The sequence below is a fragment of the Sceloporus occidentalis genome, unplaced genomic scaffold (assembly GCF_023333645.1).
Source record: "Sceloporus occidentalis isolate IW3139 unplaced genomic scaffold, rSceOcc1.0.p SCAF_5, whole genome shotgun sequence".
NCBI lineage: Eukaryota > Metazoa > Chordata > Lepidosauria > Squamata > Phrynosomatidae > Sceloporus > Sceloporus occidentalis.
The window spans coordinates 37,684,770-37,707,157 of record NW_028316985.1 but is presented as its reverse complement, the minus strand read 5'-3'; the positions used below and the strand labels follow the sequence as shown (position 1 = coordinate 37,707,157).

Below are 22,388 nucleotides of genomic sequence, written 5' to 3'. Positions count from 1 at the left end.
CCTCACAAAACAACGACCCGCCCCCTCATAGAGGCGCCTTGACAGGCAGGCGGGTGGTCAGTGTCAGGGCGGCGCATGCGCAGAAGGCGCGTTGCCTCCTCCTCTCCTGTCTCCTTCTGTCAGTTGGTGGTCGACGCCGGCGGCGCCGAGAGCCTGGGCTCTGCACCTCTGGGGCTTCGCGGCGGAGTCAATGCCATGGACTCGCCCCCGATGCTGCACCCGGTGAAGCTCTACGTTTACGACCTCTCCAAGGGCATGGCCAGGCGCCTCAGCCCCATCATGCTCGGTAGGGAAGGCAGGGGGACCCGGTCCTTTAGCGGGAGAGGCAGCCTCAGGCAGGAGCTGCACTTAGCGCTGGCCCTGCTTCACACACGAAGCAGCTGGATTTGGTTTCAGATGGCACTTTCCCCCCAAGAAGGGAATGGACTTCAGTCTGATTCCTCAGATGCATCTCAGGAAGTAGGCTTGCGTCCATGAAAACCCTGCTGCCAGCTTCTTTCTCTGGTTAGTCTCAGAGGTGCCACAAGGTCTAATACGGCAATGTCTTTGAATTCTCCCAAAAAGTAAGGTCATTGGAGTGAGACTTAAGTTGGCATTTCTTCACACAAACAACACCCCAAAAATAAGGGGGTACTTGAATGTAAGATGGCACCCCAAAGAACAAAGTAATTGGATGTGTATTTAAACTGGCACTTCTTCACCTCCTACTCCAAATAATAAGAGAACTGAGATTTAAGATGCCACTACTTCAGTCCCTCCCCCAAAAGGCAGAGGGGGAAATGCAGGGGCCCTCCCCATAACCTGTGGCAAAAGGGGGGTTTGTTTGGCGACCCCTCCCTTTTACCACAAGATGTGGGGGGAGCCCATGCATTTTCCTTTCTGTATTATTGGGAGTGGGAGAAGAAGCTTTTTTTTTGGGGGGGGGGGGATGAAGAAGTGCCATCTTAAATCAAACCAGGAAGATTGGGGGGACCTGTATCATTCTCCATGCTGAATAACAGAGAGGGAATCCCTCTTTCATCCTCCTCCTCCTCTTTGCCTGCCCACATCAGGCATGAATCTGTTGTTATTGTTGTTTGGCTTTCAGCCTTATGTTGACTCTAGGGTGAACATAAGGTTTTCTTGGCCAGTTGCTTCAGAGGGGTTTTTGCCATGGCCTTCCTCTGAGGCTGAGAGTGTGTGGCTTACCCAAGGTCACCCAATGGGTTTTTTGGCTGAGCCATGATTCAAACCCTGGTCTCCAGAGTCCTAGGCCAGTGCTCAAATAGCGCCCTGGTGGCGCAGTGGTTAAATGCCTGTACTGCAGCCACTTAACTCAATGCCATCCAAGGGCTCAGGGTTGACTCTGCTTTGCATCATTCTGAAGTCACTAAAATGAGTACCCAGTTTGTTGAGGATTGTAAACTGTTTAGGTGTGCTGATAAGCAGTATAGAAATGTACTTGCTATTGCCACCCCACACTGGCTCTCTGTGGACCCTGAACACACACACACCTTCCTCCACACCTTGTTATGCAAGAGGCTTCCAGGGGCTTCATAAGCTCAATCCACTCTGATCATGAAAGTGGTACTTGGCCTTGATGCAAAACAGACTCCTTCCTCTCCCAAAGTATAATAACAGGCAAAATTAACAAAAGCGTGAGGCCTTTATTGGGCCAGTAGTGAAGAGAGTACTGAAAAGCATGTTGAAAAGCAGAAAGTGAGGAGATAAGCTGCATATGCTCTGAGATGATCAATTGTTTATTCACAGAATCATAGAGTTGGAAGAGACCACAAGGGCCATCCATTCCAACCCCCTCCATGCAGGAAATCTCAATCAAAGCATCCCCTGTGACAGATGGCTATCCAGCCTCTGTTTAAAGACCTCCAAGGAAGGAGACTCCACTACCCTCCGAGGAAGGAGTTTGTTCCTCTGTCAAACAGCCCTTACTCAGTATTTTTGTTTAAAAGTTGCCATCTCAGAGCATTGCAGCTGTTCTCCTCCCTGTTTTCTATCTTTAATGGGCCAACTGAAGTGCATAAAACACATGTCGTAAGTGTTCAAAGGGAAACATTTTTCAAAGCAGCGCTTCAAAAGCTTGCAACATAAATTTTATTTATTTTGCTTGCGCCCACAAAAGTATCACTGTTTTATGGATTTGGGATGTTATTTCTCTTCCCAACTTGGCTTTTCTCCTTGTCCCTCTTCACAACCAGTGAAACACTTGGATAGAAGCTGGACCATAACTCTCACTCCAGGCTGATCAAAAAGATGTGACTGCGGGCACAACTGTCATAGGAGGGATGGATTTCAAATATCATTTTTTAAAAACTCACTACTGCGATGCCTCTTTTTCAGCACATCATAGAGGAGATGTTAATACTTGTACTTAATCTTATTCCAATGCATATAGTCACCCTAAAAAAGAATAAAAGCTCTCTTGTTGCAATTTTTGAAGAGGTAACTCAGTGCACCTTTAAAATTAAGTTTTATTCTAGCATGGTGTACCATCATTGTGTAGTGCTTTGAGCATTGGACTATGACCCTGGAGAGCAGGGTATGAATCGCCACAGAAACCCACTAGATGACCTTGGGCAAGTCACACTCTCTCAGCCTTAGAAGATGGCAAAGGCAACCCCCCTCTGAAGAGACTTGCCAAGACCCCATAATAAGCTTGCCTCAGGGTCACTGTAAACTGGAAACAACTTGAAGGCAGACAACAACAATGATGGCTGTATAGAGTGATGTCAAATAGGACAAATTGTATTATTAACACTGATCACAAGCTTTCAGAGAAGTAGTTAGCATAAATATCCTGGCAATATGTAAGGAATTAATCTGCTTGCTATGCCATTAATTACCTTTGAAATGTTGCAGCAGCATTTTTCTCTTTATGTATGTGAGGTATACACTTACAGACAAACTCATCTCCACTGCTAGGTGAATGAACCAGTTCACTGCCGTATATTAATCACCTCAAACCATTAAATTAGTATCTGTCAGAAAAATTACTAAGTCCTAAAGTGAAGGAATGACATGTTTGCAGAGAAAAATACAATCTTTTGCCCAAGTTCACAGAAGTGAAAGGTAGCAAAGTAAGTAAGGGAAAGTCCTTCATTTAGATGAAAAGTTCTCTGTTTATAATACCTGAAAATGAACAGTGCAACCTAAGAGCCTAACATAAGTGTAAGTTACTTTTGATGATATGAGAAGAAGGGGGGGTTGCATACAGTGGTGAATGCTTGTTTGCACACAGAACCTCACATAATACCTTCTGTACATTAGGGATGCAGAAGACCTGCTCCCAAAGAATTCATAATCTTTAAAACACACACACAACATTAGGAAATCAGAAAGGCAGGAGAGTTAAACAGAACCATTGTGAGTTACAGGCACTTTGTAAATACACTGGAACTGGAACTTTAAGTCAAGTGAAATCAAAAAGTTTAAAACACATTTTTTGACAGTGCAGTGCTGTGCATTTTAATTGGAAGGAAGGTCTTTTGAGTTCACTGGGGCTTATGTAGGAGTGTAGTTCAAGATAGCTGAAACCCGAGAGTGGTTCTTTAGGATATATGCATTTGGTATGGGGCTATATATACCTTTTGGAATATCATTGCTACACAGCAATCTTAATCTTCACAAATGGCAGCCTGCGAGGGATTTGAATGTGGTGAGGATCCCTTTCTGCCACCAGTGAGGAGCACAACAGATTTGCCCCACAGGTCCTATTGCCCTGTTTGTGCTTGCAAATGAGTCCATGGCCACATAAATTTGGAAGCCCAAAAATGGGACATTCTGGGGACAGTGCTGAATCTAATCTTCTGACTCCAAAGTGACATCTTTTACCCAAAAAAATATCATTGCATTTAAAGGGAGTTTTAAGAGATAAGAGAGAGGAAAAGCACAAAACACATATGCGTGCACTCCCTGACTGATGGAAAATGGCAAGTTTGTAGACTCTTACCCCTGACCCAAAATAGGAATGCGCTGCCCATTACATGCAATAATACCACCTTTAGCTGCCTTGAGTCCCTGTATAGGGAGGAAGGTAGGATACAAATAAATACATAATAACAACAGCATCACACTGTTTGATTGAATTAGATACCAAAATTTGTTTGTTGCATATGATAGATCAGATCATCCCTTTGCCCTCCACAGAGTGTTTCTGTTTTGTTTGGCTCTTGTTGTTGCTAAGTGCCCTCGAGTTGACATTTCCAATCCCCCCTGTCCTCCACTGCTCTGCGCATGTCTGCTCATGGCTCAGGCCAGTGGCCTCTCTGATTGAGTCCAACCATCTGGCATGTGGTTCAGAGTAAGGTAATTTAACTTAGATTGTATAGAAATTAATTGAAGAAATTGACTATGACTTAGCTTGAGATACATTGAGATCTAATCCTTTATTGCTAATTTCTAAGATGGTAGAACAGTGATTTCGGCAAGCAAGTGAAAACTCTTGAGTATACTTAGTAGAAGGATGAGATACTGGTAATTATTATTAACGTCTCCCAACAAAACAATGGCTGTTTTTGCTTCCATGGTGGTTCTGTGGTCACAGTGGTGAGTTTGCACGGTCACTGTGACAAAGAAGAGTGTCCCACAACAAGCAACTCATTTAGCTGTCACAGAACAGAGTGCAAGTACATCCCACACTGAACTCTGTTCCAATTAAGGCTAAGCCTTAAATATTGCAGAGTTACGCAAGTTTATCCTCAGGGTTTTTTTCTTTTCCCAACAAAAGGGTGTGTGTAGTTGAATCAAAAATTACTCTTTCTACTAAAGTTATTTTGCCAGGCTCCCAAGCAGCTTGGAGGAAACATCTTATGTTAAACAAAAACACCCTGTGTATACAAGCACGTATCTGATTTCTTTTACATAGTCCATACCTTTGCTCTCTAAAAAGCTCTTCCCAATTTTCAAGTTTTTTCACCTCTAAGGATAAAATACGATTCCAGATAGTATATTTTCTGCCACTGTGATTGTTCTATATAATATGAGTGAATGGTTGGGAACGGTTTTTTTAATTTATGAAAGAATCTTTACACTTTGCTCCCATGTATGTTTACTGAAATATAGATCCCACTGATTTTAGTGGGACTTGTTACCAAGTACATTGATACAGAAATAAAATCTGAAAACATGCTGAGAATGGGGGCGGGGGAATACTGTATTCATAGCATTTCCTAGATTAGCTTTTTTTGAAAATCACTTTCACTTTTGTTGTCAAGCCTGAGATCATCCAGTAGGCCACCTGAATTAGTAAGATACTACTGGTCAAAAGAAAATAACAAGAAATACCGTAGTTTTCTTGACGAAGATTTATGTGATCTGGCATAGCAGAAAGATTATACTTTACCATGAATCATTGTAATAAAGCTTTACATATTAGCTTACAAATTTTTTACTACCCTATAACTTCAATAGGAACTGCCATTATAAGAGGTGGGTGGGTGAGAGGACTTTCTTTCTTAGGTTTACAAAATGTTGCTCTGCTTGATTGACTAGGGGTGATTCACAAGCATTACAGGCCAGTAAGTATTTTGTAAGGTTAGATTGCAATAAGAGTATGTTTGGAACTTACAGCACATCTCCTGAACTACTTCTAAAGTAGAGCCCACCAACAGAGTATGTATGTTGATAGCAGAAACAAGCCTTATGTTACCTTTGGAAGCCTGACACTGTTTGGTATCAGTTAAGATAAACCTCCAGGTATTAGGGTATGAGTCATTCATTCCCTGTTATGTCAAATGCCAATTTCTCCATTTCAGATTGGGACAGTTTATATACCGTAGTCTTCCTTGCACTCTGTTGCGTTCCTAATGTTGGTATCACTCAGTGAGGGTGCTGGGGGGGGGGGGGGGCAGCAGTGGCCTGATCTGCCCCCACCAGCCATCCACTGAGACCAGGCATGAGCCAGCCAAGATACCGGGGAAAGGTGGGAAGGGCAGACATGTTCACACTCACCCCTCCTTCTCTGCTCCTTTTCTCCCTCAGCTGAGAGCCAGGGCAGCAGAGAAGGGGCAGATGTTAGCAGCACTGCACCCTTCCCATAGCGGGAGGAGGGCCCAACCGGGTATCACCCCTCATGTCAGGTATCACACAATATGGTGTGTACCACCACCCCCACCCCCACACACACACCTAGTGACACCACTGCTTGTTCTTTTAGAAAGGCTATCTTATGAGATTGTATGAAACTGGTAAGGAAATTGAATTGATAGCTATGGGAATTAACTAACTGCAACATGTACACTTTCTGATTATCACTTTTCTTCTTTCTTTACATAGGCAAGCAGCTGGATGGCATCTGGTGAGTAACCACATTTCAAATTACGTAGTGTTTTAATAGTGTGAAACATAGTTAGCATTCTAAATAAAGCATCTCCTGTGCAAGTTAGTATAGGTAAGTGCTTTGCCTGTTCCTTCCAATACTGAAAAATATCTCGGTTTTGGCTGTTGCTGACTGTAGCACCTCCTCTGTCCTAAGGATTCTACCTATACAAAGAAACCTTATTTGTTTTTGTTTTTTTCAGTAAGACTCTCACTCAACAATAGTAAGTGAATTAGCTTAGGATGTCCTGTTCATCACATAGATTTGAGGTGGCAGCATTTAATTGCTTAATTGATTAACAGGCTTTTGGCTTTTTAAAAATTATTAGCTTAGTAGTTGAATAAGCTTTTGGCTTTTTAAATGATGTGCTTACTAATAAAGCTGCATTTTAATTATTCAGTTTCAAAATAACTTAGGAACAATTGCTTGCGGCAGGAATCACCTTAGAAGAGGCATTTCTCAAACAAGAACCTGGCTTCTTTTAAGATGTTGCCCATTGCAACATGTGTGCAGATCTTAATAGCAAATAATGCCGCCCCCCCCCCGAACCATTATTTTATTTACGCACAAAGTGTGCAGCTTTGTTAGTTTTTAGAAACATACCTGTTGTTTAGCTAAACCTCACATATCTATCAACTTCTTTTGGCAACAGCCCTATGTAAACTGCACATATATAGGAGACAGCCTTTTCATCCCAATTGCTAATTCCCCTATGCAGTTGAACGAAAGGTTCACTCTCATTCTTGTGCTGATGTAGACAAAGCATTACCACCTGTATATATAAGAACTGTCAGGATAATCCCAACTGTTGCAAATGCTAAGCAGATATTTTGTAAGGAAACCTAAAAGAGGGAACTCTCCTCTAGCCTGAACAGCCCCATAATAATTTATTAGAATGAAATATTTAAAGATTGAGATGGGGGAAGAAGTGACAACTGGACAGGAAGAAGAATGGAATGGAATGAATAAGTAAGAGACAGGGTAATACAAAATGGAGAGAATGATCCATCTCATTTCCTATGTAGTTTATTTGTGAGTTCATACAGATGAACTTTTTAAATTTCCCTAGACACAGAATTGAGAACTGTTAAAATGAATGGGAAAATCCCATTATTTTAATGTAGCTAGTATTGGACATCATTGTGCACATGTTTATGAATGCACATTAAAATCCAGAAACCACAAATGGAGGACAGGGGACACAAAATGAACAAAACGTATAACTGCCTAGTAATATGAGCATGCCTGAGTGATTATAAAATAGTAACTGATTGTTGGCAGAAGGATGAGGGGAATGGAACAGAATGGAACCCCGAACAGAAGCATTCCACACTACATTTTGCTACAAGCTCTCTTGTGTATCTATTACTGTATGGGACAGAAGATACAATTCAAAATTAGATAAAGCTGAACATCTGTTTTTACTTTCATTAATCTTTGTTTTTGTTCTTTCTGTAAAATATGATGGACTAGAGCAGGGATTTTGGACTTCAGCTCCCAGAATCCCACACTATTGACCAACATGGCTGAGGCTTCTGGGAGCTGAAGTCCAAAATCTATTAAAAGGCACAGTTTGGGGACCACTGTACTAGAGGCTTGGTTGTTGCTGTTTTTGTTTTGTTTTTACCTATGATCTTGTCTATTCTCTGTTGTAACTTCTTGTTTATTTCTGGTCTTCTCCTCTCCTCCTCTTAGGCACACCTCTATAATTGTCCACAGGGATGAGTTCTTCTATGGTAGTGGTGGGATCTCCAGTTGTCCTCCTGTAAGTTTAGCATTCGCAGAACTCATTTTCTAACCCTACCTCTGTCTCATCCTTTTCGCCATAGATTTGTTTTTCTGTTTCTGTACCCTATATAGAAAAAGTATAGTATCATCAGATACTGAATATTAGATACTACGTGGTCCAAAACTTTAGAATAATTAAATAAAGCTTCTGGTATGTTTCATTCACTCTCCACAGTATCACCTTTCTGCGGCCAGTGCTGACTCTACAGCTTTACTTGTACAGTAGGTTTTGGGTATATATTAAACTTTGAGATTTTAAATAGCTTATCCCTAGAGTTGGCTCACCTGAGGCTCTGAGTCTGTCTTTAAAATGACAGTATTTATCTGTTCTTTAAGGTGATGTGTTAAAAAAAAACCAGTTGAAATCAAGGCTGTTTGTCTTCTTTCCTTTTATTCCCTACCCACAGACTGAGGTTGTTTCAGGCACCTTCCAGAATTTGGTTACTATAAACTCCATGGAAGTTGCAAGCATGTGGGTAAAAGGAGAGATGAGAAATCTTTCACCATGATGTATTTGCTACATAAGAATGAGAAACTGCTCTTGATGTCATAATATCCTTGTGGATATAAATTTTACAGGGTGGAACGCTGCTTGGACCCCCAGACTCTATTGTAGACTTGGGGTGCACAGAAGTTTCAGAAGACCTCTTCCTGGAGTACTTGTCCTCATTGGGGGAATCTATATTCCGGTGAGAATGCTACTTTGTTTATATTCTAATGTTCTGTGAAAGATGCAGTAATGTGGAAGCTGCTTGGTACAGATCTCACAAGCATTCTCCTTTTTTAAAATGAAAAAAAAAAGTTTGAATTGGTTTAACTGGCATTACAGAGACTGCATCCGGAATTCAGAGATAATCCGGTTTGACACGACTTTAATTGCCATGGCTCAATGCTATGGAATCCTGGGATTTGTAGTTTTGGGAGACATTTAGCCTTCTCTGTCAGAGAGATCTGGTGCCACAGCAAACTACACTTTGAGTGGTAGTAGTTATAGTGGTATCAAACTGGATTATTTCTGCAGTGCAGATGTAGCCAGAGATGCCACTTAAAATTATTTAAGTCATATTTCATCATAGAACTGAAAGAGACCTCAAGGGCCATTCAATCCAACCTCCTGCCATGCAGGAATACACAATCAAAATACCCCTAACAGATGGCCATCCAAACTATGTTTCAAAACTTCCAAAGAAGACTTCACCACACTCCAAGGGAGTGTGTTCATCTTATATTGTATCTCTTTCTCAAAAAGACTGAAATAGTATAGATACGTTCCTAATGTAGGGGAGTTATATCCCTTAGATTTCTTTGATCTCAAATATTGTGAAATCCTAGATCACTTAATTTGGGATACAAGCTAAAGACACTTTATCTGAATCATGTACTGATTTGTTGTTAGACTCTTGGGAGTTTTAGTCCATTTTAATTTAATTGATATTCTTGTAATACGTCCATAAAAGAGTGACAGTGAATCTAAACTTGATTAGTGGCATCTATACTAATAAATGTTTGATGATAGCATACTAGTGCAAAAACAGAAGCCTTCTAGATCTTTTAACAATTGTTCTTTTATCTGAGGTCTTTCTTGCTTTATATAGTTTGTTTCCACTTTTTTGCTCCTTCATTAGTTCATACATTCTTGTTTGAACTCTTCTTTTTGATCACAGAGGAGAGTCTTATAATCTCTTTGACCATAACTGCAATACATTCAGCAATGAAGTGGCACAATTCTTAACAGGGAGGAAGATTCCTTCTTACATCACTGACCTTCCATCTGAAGTCCTTGCAACGTGAGTAGGGTCTCCTTATTTTCTATGTACAGAAAATATAATGGATGAGTACACTATTATTATGCATGCCAGATTTATCAGCCTGGGTTCTTCAAGAATTCTCAATGTTTGGCACTGCTCTTGGTAGTTTGAAATGCCAATACATCTTCCAAGCTAGTCTAAAGTAAACAGCATTGCCAAGTTTTTAACACAGCAATAAGGGACAGTCAAAATTAATGACAATCAGAAAATACCCATTAACAAGTTTATAATATACCTAAATATCAAAGGAAAGTATTGATTTCAGTTAATCTAGTATGTACTTCTCTGTAAAATTAGCATATTGTCCACATTCATAAATTGCATGATGAATTCAGTTCTATGTTTATGAAGGGCTTACCTCCGAAAATACAGGATTTTCTGGCATTTCAATCAGTGTGTGTAAGAAGAAATGCTTTTCAATTCTCAAATAAGGGACATCTCATATAATAAGGGGCACTTGCCATCCCTTCAGGGGACAAACTTTTTGGCCCTCAAATAAGGGATATGCCTTAGAATAATGGACACCTGGCAACACTACATGCAAAAGATGCTAAGGTCATGACAAACTGGCGATTTTATTTTGAAGACAAAGCAACTACAATAAGACCCTCACTACAGGTAGCTGTGTCAGTTTCTTGCTCAAAATCCTTCTCCTTGGTTTCTGTTTGTCCTCAGAGGTGTGAATGCAGTAAGCAGTATGTGTGGGGGGAAATAGCATTTAGGCAAAGGTGTCCCCCCCGGAAGCCAGTGACAAGCTACATTTTAAACCTAATAGCAAATGAAGAAGGTATTCTAAAAACAGCACCCCACCCCAAAGATGACCTGGTTGCACACAGATCTCTGTCAGCTATAAGACAGAGAGGTGTAGCATGTATATTAATTTCAAGGAAGAGCAGAAATAAAGTCTAGCTATGGGTAACTGCCATCAAAATCAGCATGCTCTTCTGGTGTGTTGTGAGGCATCCTTGAAAACATTACAAGGGTTCCTAAGGCTCATCTCCTGGATTGCATTCTGTTGCTGCTTGGGATACTAGAATGTAGTGAGCAATTCCACACCAAGCTAATTTGTATTACTTTAGATGCTGCATCTGCATGGCAGAAATAATCCAGTTTGATACCACTTCAATTGCCATGCCTTGGTGCTGTAGAATTCTGGGAACTGTAGTTTGTTATGGCATCAGAGCTCTCTGACAGAAAAGGCTAAATCTCACAAAACTACAGTTACCAGAATTCCACAACATTGAGCTGTGGTAGTTAAAGTGGTGTTAAACTGAATTATTTCTGTAGTGTGGATGCAGCCAGAGCTAAAAAGTGCAGATGAAGTCTAGAAAAAAAGTTAAAATGTAGCAAAGGAGAACTGCTTCCATGTCCCTGTATTTTTAGTTCTGAGGTAGGGGGAGAGATGCTTGTGCTGGTCTCATTTGCACTCATTGACATTTGGTTTGCAGATGGCTGAGATGCTGATTCTTTGTTCATCATGTATTTTTTTTACAAGAACTATCTATTGAATGAGCACATTACATGCTCCCCTCTTTGTAGATGTGCCCTTAGTAGTTGTGCTTCATTCTTCATTAGAGTCAGCTTTCTTTTCCATTTCCACTGAGAAATTATTTGTGTACAGAGTGAGTTGAATTCATAAACATCTTCCCCCTCCCCTTTTTTATTTTGCTTGTTACTTCAGGCCCTTTGGACAAGCTTTGCGGCCTCTACTTGATTCAGTCCAGATCCAGCCACCTGGAGGAAATACTTTCAGCAGACACAATGGACAGAGCTAGCAGACATATTGGAAAGTGCCTCGATTCACCATGGCATTTCTTTTTTAAACTCCAATGCACCAGATTCCTGTCTTTTAATTTCATGCCAGAGTTCACAGCAAGATGGCATTTCAGACTTTTTAGAAAGATTATTTACTGGACTGCATGTGACATGATGCTACCAGGAAAAAAGCAATTGTCATAAAGTCAAATAGCATATTTACTTACTACAGTTGTTTTTGTCATGGTTCCCTTTAGATGCTTTTGAAAAATCACTTCTGAGAAACTGGGATTAGGAAGCTCATTTGCACGATTAAGAGCAACCTGGATGGCACAATGTATACTAGCTTTAGACATCCCTTGCCAAACTGACTTTTTCATTACCCTTTTTCCAATGTATTTCTAGCAGCTGTATCCTCAAAGGGGTGAATCTTGCAACACTAAAGTTCTAAATACTAAACCAGTACTAAATATAAATATCCTTTTTTAACAGGAAAAAAGATAAACACACTCACTGTGAAATAATTTTAAGGAATGTTTCTTAAATTTGCAATATAATTTAGTTTGTCAGTGGGAGTAATCTCTATGGTAAGCATAGGATGTATTTTTACTTCTAGATGAATGGCTGCAAAAAGGCCACCATCTGTTTTTCAGTACCTAAACTGGACCAGAGACAGAGTTTGGACTATACAGGGCCATGTGGAGCAAACCCTGCAATGCATTTGTAGTCATAAATGAAGAATTTTTTTAAATCACTTAGAATGGAGAGCTCACTCTAAGCAGTGTCTCCATGTTACAAAGAAGGCAACTGTGTCTGTTTGTCTAATATGTCACATACCTTCTATTACAATTATTTCTCCAAAAGGTTAAGGCTGATAACACAGGCAATTTAAATTTGAGGCAGATAACACGATGCTAATTCTGGGGGGAAATCCAAATCAGAATGAATGTCCACCACCTTAAGTAAAAAAGATTTAAGCATACAATTCAAAAATATAAACTGACATGATCTGCTGAAAATAAATAAGTGTGGTGTTTGACACTCACCTGTCCCCAAATACGACTCCAGTTGAGAGGAGAGGAGTGCCACACCTGTTTTTGTGAACAAAGAAAGATGACTAGTCTAGATTCAGATTTGAATCATGTCTGGTCCAGAATGTTATGTCTTCCTTCAAACATCCTTGCCAGAATATTGAGGGAGCTTTCAGGGACAAGGGCAAAAGAATACAGTATGTTACTGGTATTTGTTTACCCTTCTTTGTAGTGAGCATGATCAGAGAAGTGTTGATGGGCATTGGTTTGAAACTACTTTGCGGAAGAATACACCTTAACAAAAAAAAAAAGATCTTGCCACACCTGCACCCCAATTCACTTTTTTGGCTGTTATTTCAATTAGCTTGGAAATCTTGGGCCCTTTTTGATAGCCAGGTGGCCCCAGGTGCTCCTGAGAGAATTATGCAGCCTTCCAAATGTTTTGAATAAAAAGTCCCAGTAGAACTAGCCAGCACTGCCAATGACATACTGGGAATTGCAGTCCAGCAGTATCTGAAGAACTGCATGATTCCCATTCCCTAAAAGGTGCAAAGTAAAAATGACATGCTTGGCAAGAAGACAGGAAAACCACTTAATGTTCATATAATGTATAATGTTAATGCTTAACTTATAATAGTATTTAAATGTGCAAATATAAAATGGCACACTTATTAAGTAAACAAATTATGATCTGGAGATACGTTGTCTGTCCTTTTACATTGAGGCACCAATAACTGATGCAGCTACTGTACTTCCCAGACTATAGCTTGCCCTCTTTCTTTTCCTCGTGTGAAATAAAACTAGAATATTCCTTGCTACAGCAGAAAGGAAGAAAATGATGATGTTGGTGGAGTAATAATAAGATAGGAGGTACTGCTACTGTCTCATCCTCTCCTGCTCCTGTCAAAACCTGTAGACAGGATCTGTAATTGGGAAATTGGCAATTGGATGTTATTCTCCCTGTGGTAGCATTTTGCACCTGTTTTGCTTGCTATGACTCTGGAAAAAGATGAAAATGAATCTGGCTCTGAATGTTTCTTCAGTATGTCATCCTCTGCTTGTAGAAACATCCCTGCCTCCTCTCTTCCACTTTATTGCTTTTCATGTAGATTTCTGGTAGGGAAGAGATCAGCAGGTACAAAGTAACTTTAATACCATTACAAAATAATCCTGCTGTAGTTTGCAAAAACACTGAATAACTTAATAATTATTTCTTTCTATTTCTAAGGCCACATCAAAATTTTATATATTTACTCCTTAGTCAGGTCCACTGAATTTAAAGGGATGTACTTTCTAGTATGTGTATTTAGGATTGTGGCTATAGAAATGCCAATTAGTTGTATTTTAGTTATGTATACCATCTAACACATTCCTTCTATTTTTCTATGTGCCTTTCTCCAGATGACTAGTACATCTGCTCAGCTGGAGAAATGGTGAAAGTCCTGGAACTTAACTTGACCATGCTTCTTAGCACTTTCCTTCTCACAGGTTTAGGAATGTGCAGTGTGATCCTATCCATGTTTACACTGCTGCTGATTTCAATGGACCTAACTCCCCAACAAGTGTGTATAGGATTATAGGTGTGGGCATTTTCATTGGGACTGAAGAGAGATTATGACTCTTGCATTAGGCAATTTGATCTGTCCTCCTACTTCTACTGACCATTTGATTACTCCTGTAATAGAGATTTGCTCTATTACAGGAATAGTAAAATGGTACATTAGAAGTACATACATTACCTGATATGTTACACCTCCTACCAATTACCTGAGTATTCTTAGTGAGGCTATTTCATAGTCCATGGTCCTGTTTTGAAATGGTTAGAAAAGAGAGCCATCTAGATGCCCAGCATTCCACTCAGTCCCATGTATTTATAAGTATATAAAAGTATGAAACATGTATATGTATGTACATTTATGCATTTCCAACTGGAAGTGACTGACAATAGGCTGGTGAACCTGAACAGCCCTTTTATGAGAGGAGAGGCTTAGCCCAAGTGGTGAGTCTGTTATTTCTGGGGCATTCCCCTTTCCCCGTTTTATAATTAAAATAAAGTCTTTGCCAGAAACTGTAATTTATTTGGTTTGGGTTTATTTTTTTATTTTACTACTGACATCTGCCTGTTTACCTTAATAGAATATAGTCATCACTGGACTTGTAATAATGCTAGTAACACAAGAAGGTGGTAATATTAGTAACGTAAGTGGGTCTTGCTCAGTGTAGGAAACTGAGCAGTATCCTCCTACTCCAGTGGTCCCCAGACTGTGTTCTTTAAGGGATTTGAACTTCAGCTCCCAGAATCCTAGACTATTGACTAACATGGCTGAGGCTTATGGGAGCTGAAGTCCAAAATCTCTTAAAGGACACAGTTTGGTAACCACTGGAGTAGGTGGATACTGCTCAGTTTCCTACACTGAGCAAGACCCACTTACGTTACTTTCAGGTTTCCAATATGTAAAATTACACAACTACTGAACAGAGAGAGCTAAATGGATTTCCAGTCATTAGAGTACAGTTGTCCCTCCATATTCGCTAGGGTTAGGGGAACAAGACCCCTGTGAATATGGAAAAACCACAAATAACAAAAACACTGTTTTTACCTGACAGGATACCTCTCTAGGAATCTCTAGGTCCTCCAGTACAACTCTGTGGTCAATGTCCAACATACACTGACCATAGAATGGCACTGGAGTAGCTACAAATGGTCTTTCAGTGCAACTTTTAGCTGAAGTTGACCATAGGGTTGCACTGGAGGACCTAGACAGTCCTAGAGAGAACATATTAATGAAATCTGTGAATAATCAAATCCACAAATATCAAAGCCGCAAATATGGAGGGATAACTGTATATCAATCGCAATAGACTAAATTGCGATTAATTTAATATTTCTGCTTGCACATTTTTTCTACCCCTCAAATTAGGGTAAGGATTTTATTGTTGGCGTGCTTGTGTTACCCAAAGTGCACACTATTGAAACTTTGTGTCTGCAACACATGCCACTGAAACTCAGTACAGGCTGGAGAACTCCTTCTCCCACACATAGAAGCTGCAAACACAATAGAATGCTGAGTACTCTCAAGGAGGCTTTTAATCTTCATTCCACTGTTTACAAATCTTGCTCACACCGACATAATGTCTCACCAATACTATACACCACACACCAACCACATCAGGTATTGAAGCTCCTCTCTTATATACATATCCAGTGCTGGAGCTTCTAGCCCAATCCCTTCCTGGTGTGTTATACTTATTTCCTGTCCCCCCATGTGACATGACTCTGCAAATTTGCCACCTGGTGACTTCATGTCCTGCCAGTGTATCATCAGCTTCCTATGACACAGCAGGCTTCAAATGCTGGATCATCATGGTTCCTTCCTGAACAAGCGTTACCTCTCACCTTTGTCTCACATCCTGGACATTTTCCCTGGATGCTGCAATCCTGACATTTATCTGTAGTTATCATGCCTCCTTAAGACATTTTAGAGGGTTTAGATGGAAGTGCCGTAATCTAAATACCCTAAGGGCATTAGATATTGTCTGATATCTAATGGAAGCTAAGCTGATATGGAAGCTAAGCAGGTTCAGCCCTTGTTAGTATGGGAGACCTTTGGTCAGTTTGATAGCCTTCAGCTTCCAGTCACGGAGCTGTTCTTCATCCTAAAAAGCATTTGCCTTCTTTCCTAAACTTCTCCTTTAGCATTTTTTTTTTGGGGGGGGGGGGAGTATGTACTATATTTTTGGCACATAAGTTAAACTTGTATGTTGTGAACCACTTTGCTCTGAAGGAAAAGCGGTATACAAATAAATATTATTATTATTATGAAACAGGTAGGGTGATAAGATGCAGCTTTGACTGACCCCTTACCAACTGGAGATCATTATTTTTCTCTGTATTCTGTCCTGACAGTAGCCTCTTGTCCCTAGTACAAGTTATGCACCAGGATGATCAAATATTGTGGCACACCCATTTCTTTAAAAGCAATGCAAAATTTTCATGATCCATATAGTTAAAGACTTTGCTATAATGTATAAAGCACAGACCAATTTTCTTTTGAGATTCTTTTGAGTGTGCTCCATTAGCCAATATATATTAGCAATATGAACCCTAGTGCCTCTTCCTTTCCTGAACCCAGACTGGACATAGCATATCTTGCTCTATATATGGTAAAAGTCTTCATTGAAAAATTCTGAGCATCACTTTGCTTGCATGGAAAATTAATGCAATGCTCCTGTGGTTATTGCAATCCCTGGTGTCCCCTTTCTTGAGCACTGGAATGTATATTAAATATTTGCAAACTGTGGGCCATTGTTTTCCATATTTTTTGATAGATTTTAGTTAGAACTAGAGCAGATTCTTTATAGAGTGAAGCTGCTCTGTTGGTATGCCATTTGTTTCTGATTATTAATTTTCAATTTCAATTTGTCATCATAAAGTTGAACCTCAACTCATTTCAATAAATTACCTATAGGTGGTGCTAGCACATATTCAGCCTTAATCATGTCTTCGCTTTAAGTTTTAATCTATTTGGAATTCTTAAATTAGCTGCTTTTACTCAAGAAAAGTATAATCAGGAAGGACATTTTATGTGGATAAGCACATTTTTCCACTGCAGCTTCCATAGCCCATCATCTATTTTCCTTATGTTTAGAAACCTCTGGTTTGAAATAATGTTGGATTAACCTAAAACCCCATAAGCGACTTTGTCATTTTGACATGGGGAAAATCACCACATCCTGCCCATTATAATCCAAATTGTTAGTACAATCTGCCATATATGTAAGACCTGATGCTTTGTGTGACAAGCTCATTGTTGTCATAGTGGCTCTGACATCCTGAACTTCACTGAAAAGGGTAGGTTGTGAAAGGTCCCTCAGAAGAATCCTGAGGGTCTCCAGCACCATCCCCAGGATGGCCACTGTCAGTTCTGATAAAAAGGTATTTAAGAGGACAGTATAACAAAACCACACTGTTTTGCAGTCTACTATATATACATTTACTCAAATCTAAGACACTCCTGGAAAGGAATGTGGAATCATAACAGACCTCATAGACTCATAGAATCACAGAGCTGGAAGAGATCCAAGGGCTGCCCAGTATAACCCCCCTGCCATGCAGGAACACGCAATCAAAGCACCCTCGACAGATGGCCATCCAGCCTCTGTTCAAAAACCTCCAAAGGAGAAGACACTACCACTCTCTGAGGGAGTGTGTTCCACTGTCAGGAAATTCCTCTTAATGTTGAGGTGGAATCTCTTTTCCTGTAGCTTGCATCCATTGTTCTCTTATTCTCCTCAAATGTTCTCTTATTCTCTGGAACTGGAGCAGAAAACAAGCTTGCTCCATCCTCAATATGACACCCCTTCAAATACTTAAACAGGGCCATCATATCACCTCTTAACCATCTCTTCTCCAGGCTAAACATGTCCAGCTCTCTAACTAAGTCTCTCCTCATAAGGCATGGTTTCCAGGCATGGGTTGTTATTTTTTACTCACATTGCTGCCTTTCTGATTCTAGCCTGGCGCTACAGTGAAAACCCTAGTGAACAGATGGGATGTTCAGTCCATCTCTCTGATCAAGCCAGAATTTGGCAATTCATCATGCCAGGTCATCTGACTCCTCTGTGATTAAAGTTCAGATGGATTTTTATAGCTTTCTCATTTAACAATCTAGTGCTCAACAGCCGTACTTTAAGATTGAGGGCCCTTTCACTATGATTCCACTTTAAGTAACATCATATAGCATCCCAGGATTTGCTGTTGAAGGAAGAAAATTTGGAATTCTCAGACAGAGATCTCTAGTACCTCAGCAAACTACAAACCTCAGGATTCCATCAGATGTTGGCATGGCAGTTAACGTGGTATAATAGTGTAGTAATTGTGTATGTCATGGCAACTGTGCAGTTCCTAAATCCAAATCAGGCCTAAAATCCATTTAAAATGGGTTTAGAAAATCAGTTTTATCCAAAAGTCCCTGTAGTTGCACCATTATCTAAGGCTTAAGCTTCTTTCTCCCAAACAGGATAATGGTAGATAGTCATCCACATGATCAGGGAGAGTGTTTTGTTTTGTTCTGGACTGGACTGAAGAGTGATTCTATCACTGATTCCTTCAGGCAGGCTCTGCTTTTTCTGTGGAGTCGCAAGTCTTCCACTGATCAAAATAAAGAAGTATGTCGTGAGATCTTGCAGCACCTTTGAGACTAACTGAAAGAAAGAAGTTGGCAGCATGAGCTTTCATAGACCTGAGTCTACTTACTCAGATGCATTTGGTCCTTCTTTCTTTCAATTAGTCTCAAAGGTGCTGCAAGATGTCTCTACATACTGATTCTACAGACTAATATGGCTATATCTTTGAATTCTTCCAAAACAAAGTCTTGCTCTGTGGTTTGGGAACATTTAATAGATGATCTCATTGTCATCTGAGAAAGTAATCCATCTGACAGTTTTAACAATTCAGTCAGCATGAATGAACTATTATTGCAAACAATGCCTAGCCTTGAGGGCATGAGCCACTGCCAGCAGAGGCTGAAGTCAGTAAATCCACTTTGGGCATGAGCTTTAACTTTCAAGGAGCTATCCAAGGTTCTGAAACCAACCAACCAACCCTCATAAACCTGCAGCACCTTGGATAGCTTCCTTGAAAGGTCACAGCAAAGTCTGAAAGAAATTCTCTGTCCCATAGAGCCATCAACCACCACATAGCAATACTGGGTTAGACCAACCAATCTAGTCACATCTGTTATCAGATGTGTATGGGTGGAGAAAAGAGCTGTGAACCTGCCTAGACAACTGGAATTCAAATGCATTGTTTAATGCAAACAAACATGTGGCAGGAACACAGGAAATTCTGTCACTGCTACAACAGGATAATTCACTTTCAAAATATATTATGAATGGACAAAGGATTCATTTATTATCAACCCACTAGACACTGGAATGTTTACAGTAAAACCTTTCTAAAAATCACAAATCCCCTCCCGCCACAATATTCAGCTTGCATGCCTCCATGATCACGCCAATGAAAATTTTCAGACATAACAAAAAAGGAGCCCTTAATCTTATGGTGTTGATATAACACTCTAGTAGTTGTTGTTACTCTGATTCCTCCTTTTTCCCAGCCCACAGGGACTAATTTGTATCTGTTTTAAGTGATTCCCAAAGTGGGCCCTATGCCCCCTCAAGGGGCAGTGGAAGGATCCAGGGGGGCAGTGAGGTAGAAAGGGGGAGGTGGGAGAGTCTTCAGCCAAAGTATTGTGGTAGACGAAACACAAGGGGAACCAGTGGCCTTTAGGACCATGGTGGGGATGAGGATTACAATAAACTTCTTTTCAGGGTCCCCAGAAAACCACCACACTGCCTTGCTGATCATTTTGGGTGGTGGTGTCTCCCACTCTTTGCCTGCCCATGTGAGCTCACTGCTTTACCAGTGTCTTTTGCTAGTAGAGGCAATAAGCTATATAAATAAAGCATAATAATAATAATTGGAAAACTTGTGCAAGGCTTGGGCACAGGACATCGCTTCTGTGGCTCAGACTGGCACCATTTTGGGACAGATGGGAGCAAAGAGTTAGGAGCACATGGTGGTGGGGGAGAAGTGGTGGCAAAAAGGAGCTTTTTGCTCCACTCTGGGGCCACAACAGGGTACAGTTCCAAGAATTCCCTAGCATTGAGCCAGGCAGTTAAAGTGGTGTCAAACTGGATTATTTCTGCAGTGTGGATGCAGCCCAAGTCCCATGCACGTGGAATACCTCCAAGTCTCATTCTGACAAGGTGACCTAGAAAGCTATCGGTATTGGATGATACGGAAAGTCAAGTCGTACAGCAGAACCAACAGGGACATGCTCCCCCTGTCACCAGCATACATAATCCACTAAGGCAGTGGTTCTCAACCTGTGGGTTGTGACCCCTTTGGGAGGTCGAACGATCCTTTCACAGGGGTTGCCTAAGACCATCAGAAAACACATAATTCAGACGGTTTTAGGAATGAGATACTGCTCCTCTATCCACTGGGGGTCACCACATCATGAGGAACTGTATTAAAGGCTCACGGCATTAGGAAGGTTGAGGACCACTGCACTAAGGCAACCAAAGCAATCTCATTTAAACCCTCTGCACTGCTGCTTCATATACCAGCTGCACTAAAGAGCTTTGTTCAGAAGGCCAGGCAAAGGTGGCCTAAGTAACAGTGTGAACTTTGTATCACTAGAACACTATGATTTATCCCTCTTATCTTGGTGATCACAAAAAATAACATTCACAAAGAATCTCTTACCTTCCTTGCAGTAGGAGATGACTTAAGATTGTCCTTTGGGTGGCTTGCACTAGATAAACATGCAAATAGTTTAGATAAAAGTAATAGAACATCCTGATGAACTGGACTTTGGGCCAGGATACCTTCAGCTGTAAGAAGAGCATTCCTCTTTTTACTGCAATTGATTAAGGGGACAGCTTTCTGCAAATTCAGAACAGGTTTCTTTCATAGGAAAACAACTACAATTATAAATAAAGCAGGGGGGGGGGAGAAAGAAGGGGAAAGCATGTATGATTTTAGGTGGATACTCATGCAGCTTCGCATACATTCACCATAGTCTAAATCAGGGGTGGGCAAATGTAGGGGATGAGCCACTCTGAAAGCATTTGCTTCTGAAGTATAGGGTGCAAATACAATGAATAAACAAAGAAATAAATAAAATCTCAGAAAAATATGGTTGAGTACATAATAAAATACATCATTATTTTATTATATATTCAACTGTACATCATACATAATAAAATACAGTATACTACAGTGTGCGGCATAGTGGCCTGAGTGTTTGACTACAACTCTGGAGACCAGGGTTTGATTCCTGGCTCAACCATGAAACCCACTGGGTGACCTTGGGAAAGTCACATCCTCTCAGCCTCAAGGTAAGGCAATGACAAGCCTCCTCTGAAAAAATCTTGCCAAGAAACCCCCATGATAGGGTTGCCTTAGGATCACCACAAGTCAGAAACGACTTGAAAGCATATAACAGCAACAAAGGTGTATAGAAACCCTATAAAATGAAGATGCCAGCCACAGATGTTAGCGAAATGTCAGGAAGAAACTCTTCTAGAACATGGCCACATAGCCCAAAAAACCCACAAAAAACTATGGATGCCGGCCATGAAAGCCTTCGACTTCCTATAAAATGAATTTATGTTTCTATCGGTATTCTAAACTTTTGTTTGGCCATGTCCTCCCATTTTTCCAGGCTGTCCTCCGTTTGGTGGTGTCCTGTCTTCCTTGGTGATAAGGAGGACATCTCTGGTTCCCCTAGACCAGCATGTAGAGTGACCTATGTCCTCCTTTTCCAAGACATGTCCTCCATTTCCACCTTCTTCCAGGAGGATATTCCAAAATATCCTCCATTTTGAGCAGGGATAAGAAGCATGAATTTACCTGTATATGAGCCTTTCGAACTTTTATTTGGTCATGTCCTCCTTTTTGCTTGAATGTCCTCCCTTTTGAGCAGGGCTAAGAATCATCAAATTTATATTTACATGAACGTTTAGAGCTTTTATTCGATCATGTCCTACCTTTTCTTGGATGTCCTCTAGTTTGAGCCTTGCTAAGAAACATGGATTTACATTTACATGAGTCCTTTCAGTTTTTATTTGGTCATGTCCTCCCTTTTCTGGAAGGTCCTCCCTTTTGAGTATGCCTCGGAAGCA

General features: G+C 40.5%; 1 protein-coding gene across 1 annotated transcript; it reads left to right on the top strand.

The window, feature by feature from the left end:
- The first annotated feature begins 44 nt into the window (after positions 1-44).
- On the top strand, positions 45-13,391 carry DESI1 (desumoylating isopeptidase 1). Its single transcript, XM_089523730.1, has 6 exons — positions 45-286; positions 6,271-6,292; positions 8,009-8,078; positions 8,681-8,790; positions 9,766-9,888; positions 11,591-13,391. Exons 1-6 carry the CDS (start codon positions 76-78, stop codon positions 11,682-11,684), a joined length of 630 nt encoding a protein of 209 aa, XP_089379856.1. The 5' UTR covers positions 45-75; the 3' UTR covers positions 11,685-13,391.
- Positions 13,392-22,388: the final 8,997 nt, after the last annotated feature.

What these genes read in the sequence shown, in the direction of transcription:
- DESI1 (XM_089523730.1), top strand. Translation starts at nt 76, where the DNA reads ATGCGCAGAAGGCGCGTTGCCTCCTCCTCTCCTGTCTCCTTCTGTCAG. An exon ending in AAGCAGCTGGATGGCATCTG is followed by an intron (nt 6,293 to 8,008) that starts GTGAGTAACCAC and finishes TCCTCCTCTTAG; the next exon opens with GCACACCTCTATAATTGTCC. An exon ending in GGATCTCCAGTTGTCCTCCT is followed by an intron (nt 8,079 to 8,680) that starts GTAAGTTTAGCA and finishes TAAATTTTACAG; the next exon opens with GGTGGAACGCTGCTTGGACC.